This window comes from Vigna unguiculata, chromosome 9, assembly GCF_037176805.1.
Source record: "Vigna unguiculata cultivar grain cowpea cultivar isolate G323 ecotype 2 chromosome 9, ASM3717680v1, whole genome shotgun sequence".
Lineage (NCBI taxonomy): Eukaryota > Viridiplantae > Streptophyta > Magnoliopsida > Fabales > Fabaceae > Vigna > Vigna unguiculata.
The window spans coordinates 3,086,038-3,100,023 of record NC_140800.1 but is presented as its reverse complement, the minus strand read 5'-3'; the positions used below and the strand labels follow the sequence as shown (position 1 = coordinate 3,100,023).

At 30.4% G+C, this 13,986-nt stretch overlaps 2 protein-coding genes across 4 annotated transcripts; both read left to right on the top strand.

Moving 5' to 3' along the window:
* Nucleotides 1-4,600: 4,600 nt before the first annotated feature.
* Nucleotides 4,601-6,536, top strand: LOC146883457 (DNA-directed RNA polymerase II subunit RPB2-like). The gene is made up of 5 exons (XM_085666328.1): nucleotides 4,601-4,840; nucleotides 5,080-5,301; nucleotides 5,408-5,698; nucleotides 5,795-5,992; nucleotides 6,468-6,536. Exons 1-5 carry the CDS (start codon nucleotides 4,601-4,603, stop codon nucleotides 6,534-6,536), a joined length of 1,020 nt encoding a protein of 339 aa, XP_085522454.1.
* Nucleotides 6,430-11,585, top strand: LOC114164557 (DNA-directed RNA polymerase II subunit RPB2-like). Of its 3 annotated transcripts, XM_028049274.2 has the most exons (21): nucleotides 6,430-6,532; nucleotides 6,622-6,708; nucleotides 6,789-6,909; nucleotides 6,999-7,043; nucleotides 7,125-7,262; nucleotides 7,341-7,413; nucleotides 7,606-7,682; nucleotides 7,778-7,885; nucleotides 7,977-8,093; nucleotides 8,405-8,560; nucleotides 8,635-8,739; nucleotides 8,846-8,971; nucleotides 9,052-9,129; nucleotides 9,236-9,331; nucleotides 9,410-9,525; nucleotides 9,612-9,681; nucleotides 9,778-9,831; nucleotides 9,909-10,094; nucleotides 10,254-10,553; nucleotides 10,746-11,168; nucleotides 11,256-11,585. In XM_028049274.2, the coding sequence occupies exons 2-21, from the start codon at nucleotides 6,650-6,652 to the stop codon at nucleotides 11,358-11,360; spliced, it is 2,553 nt and encodes an 850-aa protein (XP_027905075.2). In that variant the 5' UTR covers nucleotides 6,430-6,532; nucleotides 6,622-6,649; the 3' UTR covers nucleotides 11,361-11,585. The 3 variants fall into 3 exon arrangements, with proteins under 3 accessions (XP_027905075.2, XP_085522436.1, XP_085522437.1); XM_085666310.1 differs by having other exon boundaries at nucleotides 9,612-9,831; XM_085666311.1 differs by lacking the exon at nucleotides 11,256-11,585 and having other exon boundaries at nucleotides 9,612-9,831; nucleotides 10,254-10,612; nucleotides 10,746-10,884.
* Nucleotides 11,586-13,986: the final 2,401 nt, after the last annotated feature.

Below are 13,986 nucleotides of genomic sequence, written 5' to 3'. Positions count from 1 at the left end.
CTAAATTGAATAAAAATTATCAAAATAAAAATCAAACTAGTATTTTAACCTTAAAAAAATATCCATGTTTCTTTTTGAATAAAAAATAATATTCATGTTTCTCTTCATTTTTTTTTTCACAAGATATTCATGTAAAGTATATTTATCTATTTGTTACCGTATGTCTAAGAATTTTACAATATCAACCCTTAACTACTGAACATAATATTTCATGGAGATAAAATCGATACACCAAATAACCAATAAGATAATCAAATTATTAGTGAGAAAAATGAAAAACAAGTCGGGATTAGAGAATATTGATAATTGAAAAAGAGATTCTCCACTTTGAATTCTAATAATTTATTAAAATTAGAGTTGACTCTCAAATTCAAAATAGTTTTTCCCCTTACTAATAGAAGTCAAACAAAATTAATTTTATTTAAAAGTTGTCTTATATTTAACTGTTTGCCTGTGTCAACATTAGATAATAACACAGGGAATCACTTCTTATTGTTCAAAGGACAGATTTGCAAAGACAAATTAAAATAAAGAAATAAAGGGAAAGCACAAAAATCAACAAATAGAAAATAGAAAACAAGATAAAAAATATAATAAAGTATTTGATATAATTTGAACCGAATGTTGGAAGAATCAATAATTTTTAGTCATAAGTTGTTAAGAGATTATTTGATGCAGATTTAGTCGATAAATTTAATTTGGTCTTCATCCATTTACTCCTCAAAAACACTACACTTGTGGAAAGTTTTACATAATAAGATTGTTGTTGACACAAAAATACACCATAGAAGTCTCACCATATTCTCCATGTGTTATTTGTGCGGAGAGAAAAGGAATTCATTCAATATATTTTTTTGGGTTAAATATGTTTTTGGTCCTTCAAGTTTCAGTGAATTTTGGAATTAGTTCATCTTTAAAATTTTATATCAATTTTGTCTTTTATTTTTAGAAATATGTGAATTTATTCCTTTTTACCAAATTTTGTTAAATTTATTTGATATTTTAAACACATTTTATGATGATATTTGAGTTAATATTAAAGCGAAAATGTGTCAAACAGTGAAAACAATTCAAATATTATCATGAAATGCACTTAAAACGTTAGATAAACTTAACAAAATTTGGTTGAAATGACTAAATTCATACGCATTTTTAAAGATGAAAGACTAAATTAGTCAAAAATTTTGAAGATGGACTAATTTCAAATTTCACTTAAACTTAAGAGACCCAAAATATATTTAACATTTCTTTTATTGACTTGTAGCAGTTTACTTGTGATTTTGGTTGAAAGAAATTGTATGATTTTGGTTGAAAGAAATTTTATCTGTTTTAAACTATGTTTTTATATATTTCATTATATCATTTATCAAATTGTCATTGAGTCTTTTGTTGAAATAAAATAGACTTGTGGCATTCACTTACAGAATCTAGTTGGTTTGGAAGATAAGGAAAAATAATAGATTTAAGAAAAGTATTTTTACTTCAATTTGTTATTCAGATCATTAAATGTTATATGTATTTAATGTCTTTAATAAAATGACGAGTAATAATGTGGGTGAGATTTTGGTTTTAAAATATTTTTGATGTCATAACTACACAAAGGAATGTCATTAATGCAATGCAAGTTAGCTGAAAATTTTCGAGTGTGAATTAGGTTAAAATAAATATCAATGGTGTTGCTCTTGGTTATAAAAACATGTTGGTTTGTTGAAAAGAATTATGAGGGAAAGTATTTGTAACTTTTAATTTTTTGAAAATTCAAAATTCTCTATATATAAAGTTAATGGGGCAAATTTGATTATTGAGCATACTTGGTATGTTATAGACGAGTTTTATTAGAAAATGTTTTTTTTTGCTCTGGAAACGGTTTCTATAATACAAATTATTTTTCATCTTTATGAGCAAGTGGACAAAGTGTATGAAATTTTGTCCGAAAATGTTCTTGATTTTTCTCCACATTAGGTATTAACTGCCTACATTAAAACTTGTTTAAATTGTATTTGAAGGTTCTATTTGTAGTTTGTTATATAAATTTGATTTGATTTTCCTGCAAACTTTTTTTTCTTCTTTTAATAAAGGCTTAAATACCTTTTTGGTCCTCATTTTCTTAATGTTTGTTGCGGATGGTCCTCATTTTGACAGAACGTTTTAAATGGTCCTTATTTCTACTGAATGTTTAAAATGGTCCTCATTTTCGCAATTCGTATTTTATTTTGTCATTTTTTTGTGACGCCGTTTAAATCATTAATGGAGCATTGTACAGGTGGCACGTAACACACCCTAATACAAATTGTGCCACCTATACAATGTTCCGTTAATGATTTAAACGACGTCACAGAACATGACCAAATAAAACACGAATTGCGAAAATGATGACCATTTTAAACATTCTGTCAAGATGAGGACCATCGACAATAAACACTACGAAGATTAGGACAAAAAGGTATTTAAGCCTTTAATAAATTTATCCATGTGAAGACATGATGTGTCTAACATGAATTTATGAAAAAGAAGAATTTTATGCTGATTATGTAAACACATAATTAATTATGCACTAATTATATTGAATATTTAATTATATTTTACGTCTAAATATAATTACTTATATTATATTTTTTTTATATAATTAGTTCTTATTTTTATTTGTTCGTATTTATACTTTTATAATGAAATAATATAGTATAATAATATATAAGTTATTATTATTATTATTATTATTAAAATAATAAAGTTGTAGAATTTATAACAATATATAAAGATGATTCTCGCTTTTGTATCCACATTTCAAAATTCCAATTTTATCCTTTAAAATATAATTATTTATTAAATTTTTGAAAATTGATCGTTATTTTTATTCCTCTTTTGTGTTCACATTTTAGAATTTCAACTTTACCCTTTAAAATATAATTATTTATTAAATTTTTGAAAATTGACCGTTATTTTTATAAGCTTAAACTTTTTATGAAATCGTTTATCTCTACTTTTTCTTATTTATCAATAGTTATTCTCTCTTCTTTTCTAATATATTTCATTTTACTTTTAATAAATATAATTTTATTTTATATATTAACTTAATAACATTACAATGTCATCATCTACTAATATGATATCATACATATGTAAAAAATGCATAAATAGCACTTGTGTTCAAGCCAGTAATAATAGTAATAATAATAAGATCATTGTAAACATAACTAATAAACAATAATAGTAAAATTAATTTTTTTAAATAAAAATAATATTATAATTTATTATTTAATTATAATTAAGTTATAATATCATTTTATAGTTTTTTTTAAATTTATTATATCAATTAAATCAATCAAACTTTCATATATTTTTTATTAGTTTTTAACTATTTTTCTATTAATCCAAAAAACTCAATTTCATTTTCTTTCCCTTTTTTTTCACTCCCTTAAATCCATTTCTAAATTTAAACAAAGTTGTGAAATCAAACTAAATTAAAATTTAAGATAAAAACGATATTTAATTTCGCATATAAGTTTAAAGTATACAAACATATTTAATATGAATTTAATTTAACATATATGCTTTATAATTAACTCATATGTTAATAATATCCCTTTAAAAAAGTAAATTGATGAACTATTTTATTAAACATAAATTAATTTGATTCAATAATAATAATTTTTAAACTTGTATTATTTTCTGATGTTGGTTTTTATTTAAAGAAATTAATTTTAAATGTATAGTAATTGATAAATAAAGTTTAGGACATTACATGCATATTTCTAGATATATGAAAGGGTGAAGACATACAAACTATGATGTCTTTAACCATATATTATACACAGAGACACACACAATAAATATATATATATATATATATATATATATATATATATATATATATATATATATATATATTTATTGATAGTCAATTTATTAATATTTATTTTTAATGATTATTAACTAATTTATTGATAATAACTCATTTGATATTCGAGCTATATATAGCTGTATAAGTTGCAAGTACAAGATTTTATTGGAAATTTTTATTTTTATATTTGACGATAAGGAGAATTAGATTTAGACAAGTCTAAAATATAATTCAAACAAACTACGAATTTCTAAAATAAAATTTAATTGTCATAACTGGAACACACACAAAAAAAAAAACATTGGCAATTTGCCTTATATTTATGATAATTTAAAATTATTTTTATGGTGTAAATGTATTTTAATTATAAGTTCAATATCAATTCATGAAGACATAGGTCAATAAACTAGTCAACAACTACAAGTACCAGTCTGAAAATAATTTGTATCCAGAAAAACGCGCGAAAGACAAAGTATAACTAGAAACGTTAGCAGTTAGCACCGTTTGTACAAACGTACAAACGGCACACATCAGAAGCCAGCATTGGGCAACGAGAATTGTGAACGAAAAACTTCAAAGTTCAAACCTCAAACCCAAACCGTTCTTTCTTTTCTACTTTCATCCTTTCTGAACCAAAATTCCTGAACTTGGGTTTCCCTCCTCTCCGACATTGCTTGGGTTTCACTCTTCGTTCTAATCTTGAACCTTCGTTCTGCAAGAAAAGTTCAACAAACGCATAGTAGTTTGAACTAACGTAGCATGGACATGGAAGAGGAACAGGAGTACGAGGAGCAAATGATGGAGGACGAGGAGATCATGCAAGAAGACGCGTGGGCCGTCATCTCGGCGTACTTCGAAGAGAAAGGTCTCGTTCGTCAACAGCTCGATTCCTTCGACGAGTTCATCCAAAACACCATTCAAGAAATTGTGGATGAGTCTGCTGACATTGAAATTCGACCCCAGTCGCACAATCCCCGTCACAAATCCGACGTCGCAGAGGCATTTTCTTTCACATTTCTTTTCTTTCTTTTCTTTCTTTTCTGTTCGATTATGCACTGTTTTTTAGGTGATAAGCACCCAGGTACCACCAGCTTTTAAGCTGGGTTCCCAAGTGCTTGTGTGTTTGTCAATTGGTACGAGAAAGGAGTGCCGCCGACAAAGGGTTCTTACCAATGAGAAAGTTGAGTTAAGTATCACAGGGTGAAGAGGTTGAGTGAATTGTTGGTTATTTTTTGCAGAGTATTTATAAAATCAGTTTCGGTCAGATTTACTTGAGTAAGCCTATGATGACAGAGTGTGATGGAGAAACTGCCACGTTGTATCCCATGGCTGCCAGGTTAAGGAACCTTACGTACTCAGCTCCTTTGTATGTTGATGTCTCTAAGAGGGTTATAAAGAAGGGGCATGATGGTGAAGAGGTCACTGAGATTCAGGATTTAACCAAAGTTTTCATTGGAAAGGTGCCGCTTGATTTGGATAATTTTAATTTTGTTATTCAATGATTAGGCTCAATGACCGTTTAGTGATTACTCTTTTTCTCTTTGTTCTTATTTAATTCAATGGTAGGTTCCTATAATGCTTCGGTCTAGTTACTGCACATTATACCAGAATTCAGAGAAGGATTTGACTGAGCTTGGGGAATGCCCGTATGATCAAGGTGGGTATTTCATTGTTAATGGGAGTGAGAAAGTTCTGATTGCTCAGGAGAAGATGAGCACCAACCATGTCTATGTCTTTAAGAAGAGGCAGCCAAACAAGTATGCTTATGTGGCTGAAGTTCGGTCCATGGCGGAATCACAGAACAGAACACCCAGTTCTATGTTTGTGCGCATGCTTTCTCGGACTAGTTCCAAAGGGGTAATATTAACTTTGCAATTTAGGCTTTTCGGAGAAGTTTTTTTCGTGGTTGTGTGTTTTGTGCAACGTTTGAGTTTATGAATTTTACCATTTCAGGGTTCTTCAGGACAATATATACGTGCCACTCTTCCTTATATTCGAACTGAAATTCCCATCGTTATTGTGTTTCGAGCATTGGGGTTTGTTGCTGATAAACAAATATTAGAGCATATATGCTATGACTTTTCGGACACTCAAATGATGGAGTTGCTACGTCCTTCTCTGGAAGAGGCGTTTGTAATTCAAAATCAACAGGTGACTTCGCTAGTTTTAAATGTTATTTGCTTGCAGCCACAGTGGTGCTGCTTATCTTGTCTAGAATTTAACATCAACTGAGACTAGATACCATTTTAGTTGAGGAGAAAAACATTTATAACATTTTCGGAGGTGAGAGTAACCAGAAAAGAATACATTTTATGGATTTAACAAAGAGTTTATTTTTAAGCAGAGTGAGATCATGGACAAAACATGTGCTCCCCAAGATATAGAGAAGGACAAAATGAAGTTCCTTTACAGGGTTCAAGATGGAGTGGGGAATTTGATTGTTGAGAACAAATGAAAGACGTGATTCATTAGATGACATGTAATAAGAAGAGCATCACCTAGAAGCGTAAAGGAACTTTTATGATTAGTGGAATATGGCAGAATTTGGTACACTATTTTACACTCTATGTATTTACTACCGTTAGGTAATTTGATTTAATTTCATATAAATTTATCTCAACTGCAGGTTGCACTTGACTACATTGGGAAAAGAGGAGCCACTGTTGGTGTAACCAAGGAAAAGAGAATTAAGTGAGTTTAGTTGGATTTTTTAAAACCTCACAGTGGTTTGTGCTGCATCCTTTATTGAGTTAGGGTTACACTTGTATCATAATCTGCAGGTATGCTAAGGAGATCCTTCAAAAGGAGATGCTCCCTCATGTTGCCATTGGGGAATATTGTGAGACCAAGAAAGCTTACTATTTTGGGTAAGTTTATTATTTTTCATATACTGTGTTTTAATTTTGATTACATGGTGAGTATTTATTATACTGTCATTGCCCTACAGATATATCATTCACCGGCTACTACTCTGTGCACTTGGGCGGAGAGCAGAGGATGATAGGGATCATTACGGAAAGAAGAGGCTGGATCTGGCTGGTCCTTTACTTGGTGGACTTTTTAGAACGGTTTGTTTGTGATATTTCCCAATTTATTTGTCTTTTACGTAGTAACTTTCTGATCAATCAATTCCTGACCATTGTAACTTGTGGGGCAGCTGTTCAGAAAGCTAACAAGAGAAGTCAGGGCGTATGTACAGAAGGTTTGTTCAGACTTCCAAGTTACAGCTATTGCTGTATTCATTTTGCATTACCTAAACCTTTGTACCTCATGAATTTTGTAGTGTGTTGATAAAGGGAAAGAGGTTAATCTGCAATTTGCTATCAATGCAAAAACCATCACAAGGGGCCTTAGATACTCACTTTCTACTGGTAATTGGGGGCAAGCAAATAGTGCAGGGACTACAGCTGGAGTTTCACAGGTATGAATATAAATTATTGCATTATGGTTCAAGTAATTGTTTTGCAAAAAGACTGTTCAATTTGATCTTCTGCTTCAGGTGCTGAACCGCTTAACCTATGCATCCACTTTATCGCACTTGCGAAGACTGAATTCCCCAATAGGGCGTGAAGGTAATCTTTCTTTATTCAAGCATGATCCAGCCTTCAACTTTTCCCTCTCCGCTTGTACATTTCTTGCATAATAGTAAATGCAATAGGTATTGCTTTATCAGTTATTTCTATAGATTCACTCAGAATATGCACTATTGCAATACTACTTATTTATCTAAGTGGTAATTAAGACTGTATTTTTTACTATTCCAGGGAAGTTGACCAAACCAAGACAACTGCATAATTCACAATGGGGAATGATGTGTCCAGCAGAAACACCCGAAGGACAAGTGTGTATTTTGCTTTCTAAGCATACTTCTATATCATTACTTGTTGGAACTCATCTTTCTCTGGTATTTATGAGTGTGATTGGGCTATTGTATAGGCCTGTGGACTGGTGAAGAATCTGGCATTGATGGTCAACATAACGGTTGGTTCAGATGCATATCCTATTCTACAGTTTTTGGAAGAATGGAGCACCGAGAATTTTGAGGTTGATGGCCTTCCTGCGTAAAGTTACTTTGTTTCTCTATTGAGTCCTTATGATTTCTATGCTTAAACTTGTTTGTTCTCCATCCGCATAGGAAATTACTCCTGCAGTGATTCCCCAAGCAACAAAAATTTTTGTAAATGGTTGCTGGATAGGTATCCATCGTGATCCTGATATGTTGGTGACAACATTAAGAATGCTGAGACGACGGGTAACTACCATTTCTCTTTTGATATGTTTCTAAGTACATAAACCTATTTTTAAGAGCAAGATATGGCTGCGATAAAGAATAAAACTACAGCAAGTATAAAATATAAAACTTCCTAAAATACAGAATGAGCAACATAGTTTTGACATTATTTTTAGAGGCCATGGTATGTGTCTTTCAAATTGTTGATTTACTGATAACTTCATGATAGACCCATCTGAATAGCGATTATTGACTTTCTTTTGGGATTTGATTGATTAAAGTTGCTTAGATGATTTAATTGCGGTATGATGCTGATGGTTCCCATGGTTCAGGTTGATGTTAACACTGAAGTTGGGGTTGTCAGAGATATCCGTCTTAAAGAGGTGCATATATATACAGATTATGGTCGTTGCAGTCGTCCTTTATTCATTGTGGATAAGCAAAGGCTTCTCATAAAGAAGAAGGATATTCATGCTTTACAACAGAGGGTGAGCCAGCATTAACTTTAGTTAGAGTTGACATTGTTTCAGTTATTGCTTAACTCATGATTCAATTTCTTCAGGAATCCCCTGAAGAGGGTGGATGGCATGATCTAGTGTCCAAGGGCTTTATAGAATATATTGACACGGAAGAAGAAGAGAATACAATGATTTCCATGACAATTAATGTTAGTATTATAATTCTGGATTTGAAAAAAGACCCTTTATTGAATATGCAGGTTCTTAATGCAGATAAAGAGGCATATTCTAATAATTATTGAATAAATGTTACAGGATCTTGTACAAGCTAGGATCAATTCAAAAGAAGCATATTCTAATACGTATACTCATTGTGAAATCCACCCATCACTGATTCTGGGTGTATGTGCTTCCATCATACCATTTCCTGATCACAATCAGGTAAATATGTATTCTTTGTGTGTATTCATTCTGATTAATACACATTATCCGTCTCATTTATCTTTGACTGGTCCAATCAGTCCCCACGTAATACGTATCAGTCTGCAATGGGAAAGCAAGCAATGGGAATATATGTTACCAACTACCAGTTTCGGATGGTATTGTTTGTTCTTTCTTGTGATTAATGAGTGGCTGTTTTTCTGTATATGTATTTTATTTTACTTAACACTGGATTATACTCCATGTTTTTGCTTCACTACTTAGGACACCTTGGCCTACGTTTTATATTATCCGCAAAAGCCACTGGTCACTACAAGAGCCATGGAGCATCTTCATTTCCGTCAACTCCCAGCTGGAATTGTAACATCATGCTTCCTTTCTTTATATCATTTTGTTGGTAATTTAAACATTCTAATACATTTACCCCTTGTGTTTTAGAATGCCATCGTTGCCATTTGCTGTTATTCTGGTTACAATCAAGAAGATTCTGTGATCATGAACCAATCATCAATAGACCGTGGGTTCTTTCGGTCTCTGCTTCTCCGTTCATATAGGTATGAATGCCCATAATGGGATATTTTCTCCTTTCAGTTGCTGTGTTTGTGATGTTTAGGAATGCTGCTTTCTTTAACTTTCATAGAGACGAAGAGAAGAAGATGGGAACCCTAGTCAAAGAAGGTTTTGACCGTCCAAATAGAGCTGACACCATGGTGAGAATTTTGGCTTTGGTGGCAAATTATAACTCTTGCTTTGTATTTTTATTTGGAAAAAGATATTGGTTTCTTGTTGGTGGTTTCATTTTGCAGGGAATGAGACACGGTTCTTATGATAAGCTGGATGATGATGGTCTTGTATCACCAGTAAGCATATCTGTATTTATGCATTTTGTTGTCTGTTCCTGACACTTTACAAAGACCAATTTATTATTATGCAATAGGGTACAAGAGTATCTGCTGAGGATGTTATTATTGGAAAGACCAGCCTAATATCCCAAGAGGAGGATGTTATTACTGGAAAGACCAGCCCAATATCCCAAGAGGAGGCACAAGGACAAGCTTTACGATACACTAGGCGTGATCACAGCATAAGCTTACGTCGCAATGAAACTGGAACTGTTGATCAAGTAAGTTTATCGTATTCATTTACTTCAACATGTTACATGTTGAGTTTGAGCCTATGTTAGTGTGAATGCATAGTGAATAAGAGGTTTTAAATTTTATCGACATGGGAACTAAGAGCATATTAATGTTTCCAGAATCCTTAAATTCTTATGGTTTTGTAGGTTTTGGTGACAACAAATGCTGATGGATTGAGATCTGTGAAATTAAGAGTGAGATCTGTTCGTATACCACAGATTGGTGACAAATTCAGTAGTAGACATGGTCAGAAAGGAACTGTTGGCATGACTTATAGGCAAGAAGACATGCCCTGGACCGTAGAAGGCATCACCCCTGATATTATTGTGAATCCACATGCCATTCCTTCTCGAATGACAATTGGTCAGCTTATCGAGTGTATCATGGGGAAGGTGGCAGCTCATATGGGAAAAGAAGGAGATGCTACTCCTTTTACAGATGTTACTGTAAGTAGCATTCTTCCATCTAATACCCTAAACCTAACAATGTAGACCAAAAGGCAGAGGTAAGTTATATCTTTTTCTAAAAGTTTTCAGTCAAAATGATTTTTCAACATCACCTGTGAACAAAATTGTTTTTTTTTTTTGTTGTTGTATGTTTATGTCAATACATTGAATACATATACATATGTTGTCCAGGTGGACAATATCAGCAAAGCTCTGCACAAATGTGGGTATGAAATGCTTGGTTTAGAGACTATGTACAGTGGTCATACAGGTAGACGTCTGAGTGCAAAGATTTTCCTTGGTCCGACATATTACCAAAGACTGAAGCACATGGTTGACGACAAGATCCATTGTCGTGGTCGGGGTCCTGTGCAGATCCTCACAAGGCAACCTACTGAGGGACGGTCACGAGAGGGAGGTCTCCGATTTGGAGAGATGGAACGGGATTGCATGATAGCTCATGGAGCCGCTCACTTCCTGAAGGAAAGGTTGTTTGATCAAAGTGATGCATATAGGGTTCATGTATGTGAGCAATGTGGGTTGATAGCTATTGCAAATCTCAAAAAGAATAACTTTGAGTGCAGGGGGTGCAAAAACAAAATTGACATTGTTCAGGTGAATGGTAATTTATCTCTTCTGGTAGTCCATGTCTAAGCTTTTCCTTGTGCTGATTTTTTTTGCTTGCTTTGATTGTCCGTGTAGGTTTTCATTCCGTATGCTTGTAAACTCCTCTGCCAAGAGTTAATGGCTATGGCCATAGCTCCAAGAATGCTTACAAAAGGACAAAAGAAGAAGAAGGGAGCCTGATAAACATCTTTCACCAAAAGTCACTTTTCTTATATTCTCACCTCAAGCTCTCCAGAACTTAGGATATACACGGTATCTTTGACAAATAAGTTTTCGTTGTGAACAACATGCAACATCTTTCAATACATTCACATCTCTTTTCAATAACTGGACTTTTTTCCTCTTTCTTTTTATAATATCTCTCCCTTTCCCATTACACACTAATAAACTAGTTATATACATTTTATTTATTAAAGCAAACTTATTATGATTTTATGGAAACGAAATTCTCTCTATAAAGAGTGAAATATGTTAAAAATGTGAGGACTCGCATATGCATTTTTATAACATCTTATGACTTAGATGATTATAATTTTTATTGATTAATTTATTTGCATTCATACTTTTGTATAAAATTGTGTTGTCCCAAAATTGTAACCAATAACAATGATAATACTAATGACTAAAAAATATCATGAATAAATGATGTTACAAAGTATCACAGACTGCAGCCAATATGTGGACTTTTTCTGACACCGCTCAACGTCAACTTTTTTTTTTCAAATCCAATTCTCCATCATGCTACCACCATCCAAAAGACAAAAAAGCAACCATATTCTTAAATGATGAAAGTCAAACAAAAAAAAATGCAATCAATCTTAATTAACACAAAAATATGTGCAAACTTGCATGAATACATTTAAAACTTAAATTTCGCTAGTAAATTTTATGCATCATGCGTAGGAAATTGTCGGTATAACATAATTTCACAATGTTAATCGATATACGAAAATGATTTTTGATAGATATTTTGTTGAGAAAATTACTAAATAGAATTTTTTTTTTATGAAAATTACACAAATAAAATAATAAAAAATTATAATTTTTTTTTACTAAAAAAATACTATTTGTCAAAGTATCATTTTCAATAAATATTTTACTTATGTATCAATTATATTCTCTCCTATATAACATATGGGATGTGAGTCTGTCTCATGATACACTTTATTTAATTTAAGTAAAATGCACTCATAATCTCTACTTAAATATGCACAACTTTACCTCCTCTTGGATTAAAATCTATAAAAAATTAACTTCTTATCCTTATATATAGATGCAATGTTTTTTTTTTTCTTATGATTCTTATGTTAAAATATATAATTTATTCCATTATTAGTTTAATGATTTTGATAAAGAATAAATATTCTTTAAAAGGCTTTAAAATATCTTTTTAACTGAAATGTATTAAAATAAATATAATTTATCAAGTTATTCTCCCATAAACAGATAAAGTTTTTTTTTTAAAAACTTATATTTAAATTTGAAATAAATTTAAAATAATAATCAAGTATAAAAATGAAGAGATTAGTGATTATTATCATTCATTCATACATACCTACAAATATATATATATATATATATATATATATATATATATATATATTAACATAAATTTGATTTTTAATATTTCAAAATGCTTTATTAAATCTATTTTAAGCAGTTTTTTGTGGTTTTTAAGAAGGTTGTATCTATAATATATTGTGTGAGTATGTAATAATTAGATTTTATTCAATAATAACTTTTTTATTTATTGGACTGGATGTTTACTACTAGATTAATAATTATAATTTTTAATAAAAAATGTACTGCATGATTTGATTGTAGCTGGACAATTGATATATTATTCAATAAACATCACTTTAATTAATACTAAAATATTGCAAAGAGAGTTAAACGGAATTCCTTATTCATTCAATACATATTCAATTATATGTATTATACATCAATCACACACTCTGTGATTCTAAATCAAGTTCTCAATTCATAATGACTAAAAGAGGAATATATTTACTAAAAGTGTTATCCTTACATAAATTAATTTGTCTCTTCCTCCCTTAAGCTGTGAATATGAATTTATATCAATTAAACAAAGCTAACACTTGAGTAACAGTTTATCATTTGAATGAACATTTGTTGCTTCATGATAATTGTTTTGTCTTCCCTTAGTCAATTTTCAAGTTATAACTTGAGTAATTAATTAATGTTAAGTAATAGTACTCTCTACCTGTGATAAAGTTAATTAAACCAACACTATATGTAAATATTTTATATAAAAAAAGGAAATCAATTTATGATCTGATGGTAATTATTTAAACTTAGTCATCTTTTAATTGCTAGAATTTCATTGAAGAAATGAAAATACGCTTTAAAAAGCTAGAAAGAAGATGAAAAAAGTTTAAAAAGTAAATAACTAAATAGTTAAATTTCTAATTTACGTCTAAAATATATGTTATAATTTTAACTTTTATCATTTTATATAATTAAAAGAACTCTAAAGATCCATAAAATTATATATATATATATATATATATATATATATATATTTTGATTATTTTAAAATGATTTTTATCTATAATATTAGTAAAGGAGATTTCTGTGTGCACAAATTTTTATTATTTTGTCTTGAAGTGACATTTTTTAAATTTAATTGTTATTTCAATTAAAATTATTATTTTATTCTTTAAATATCTGTTTAAATAAATTTAATCATTTAAAATTTAAATAATTATCTACAGTAAAAAGAAGTAAACACATATATTTTTACTAACATGATGATAAATATGTATTATGCGCAGTTAAACTTATC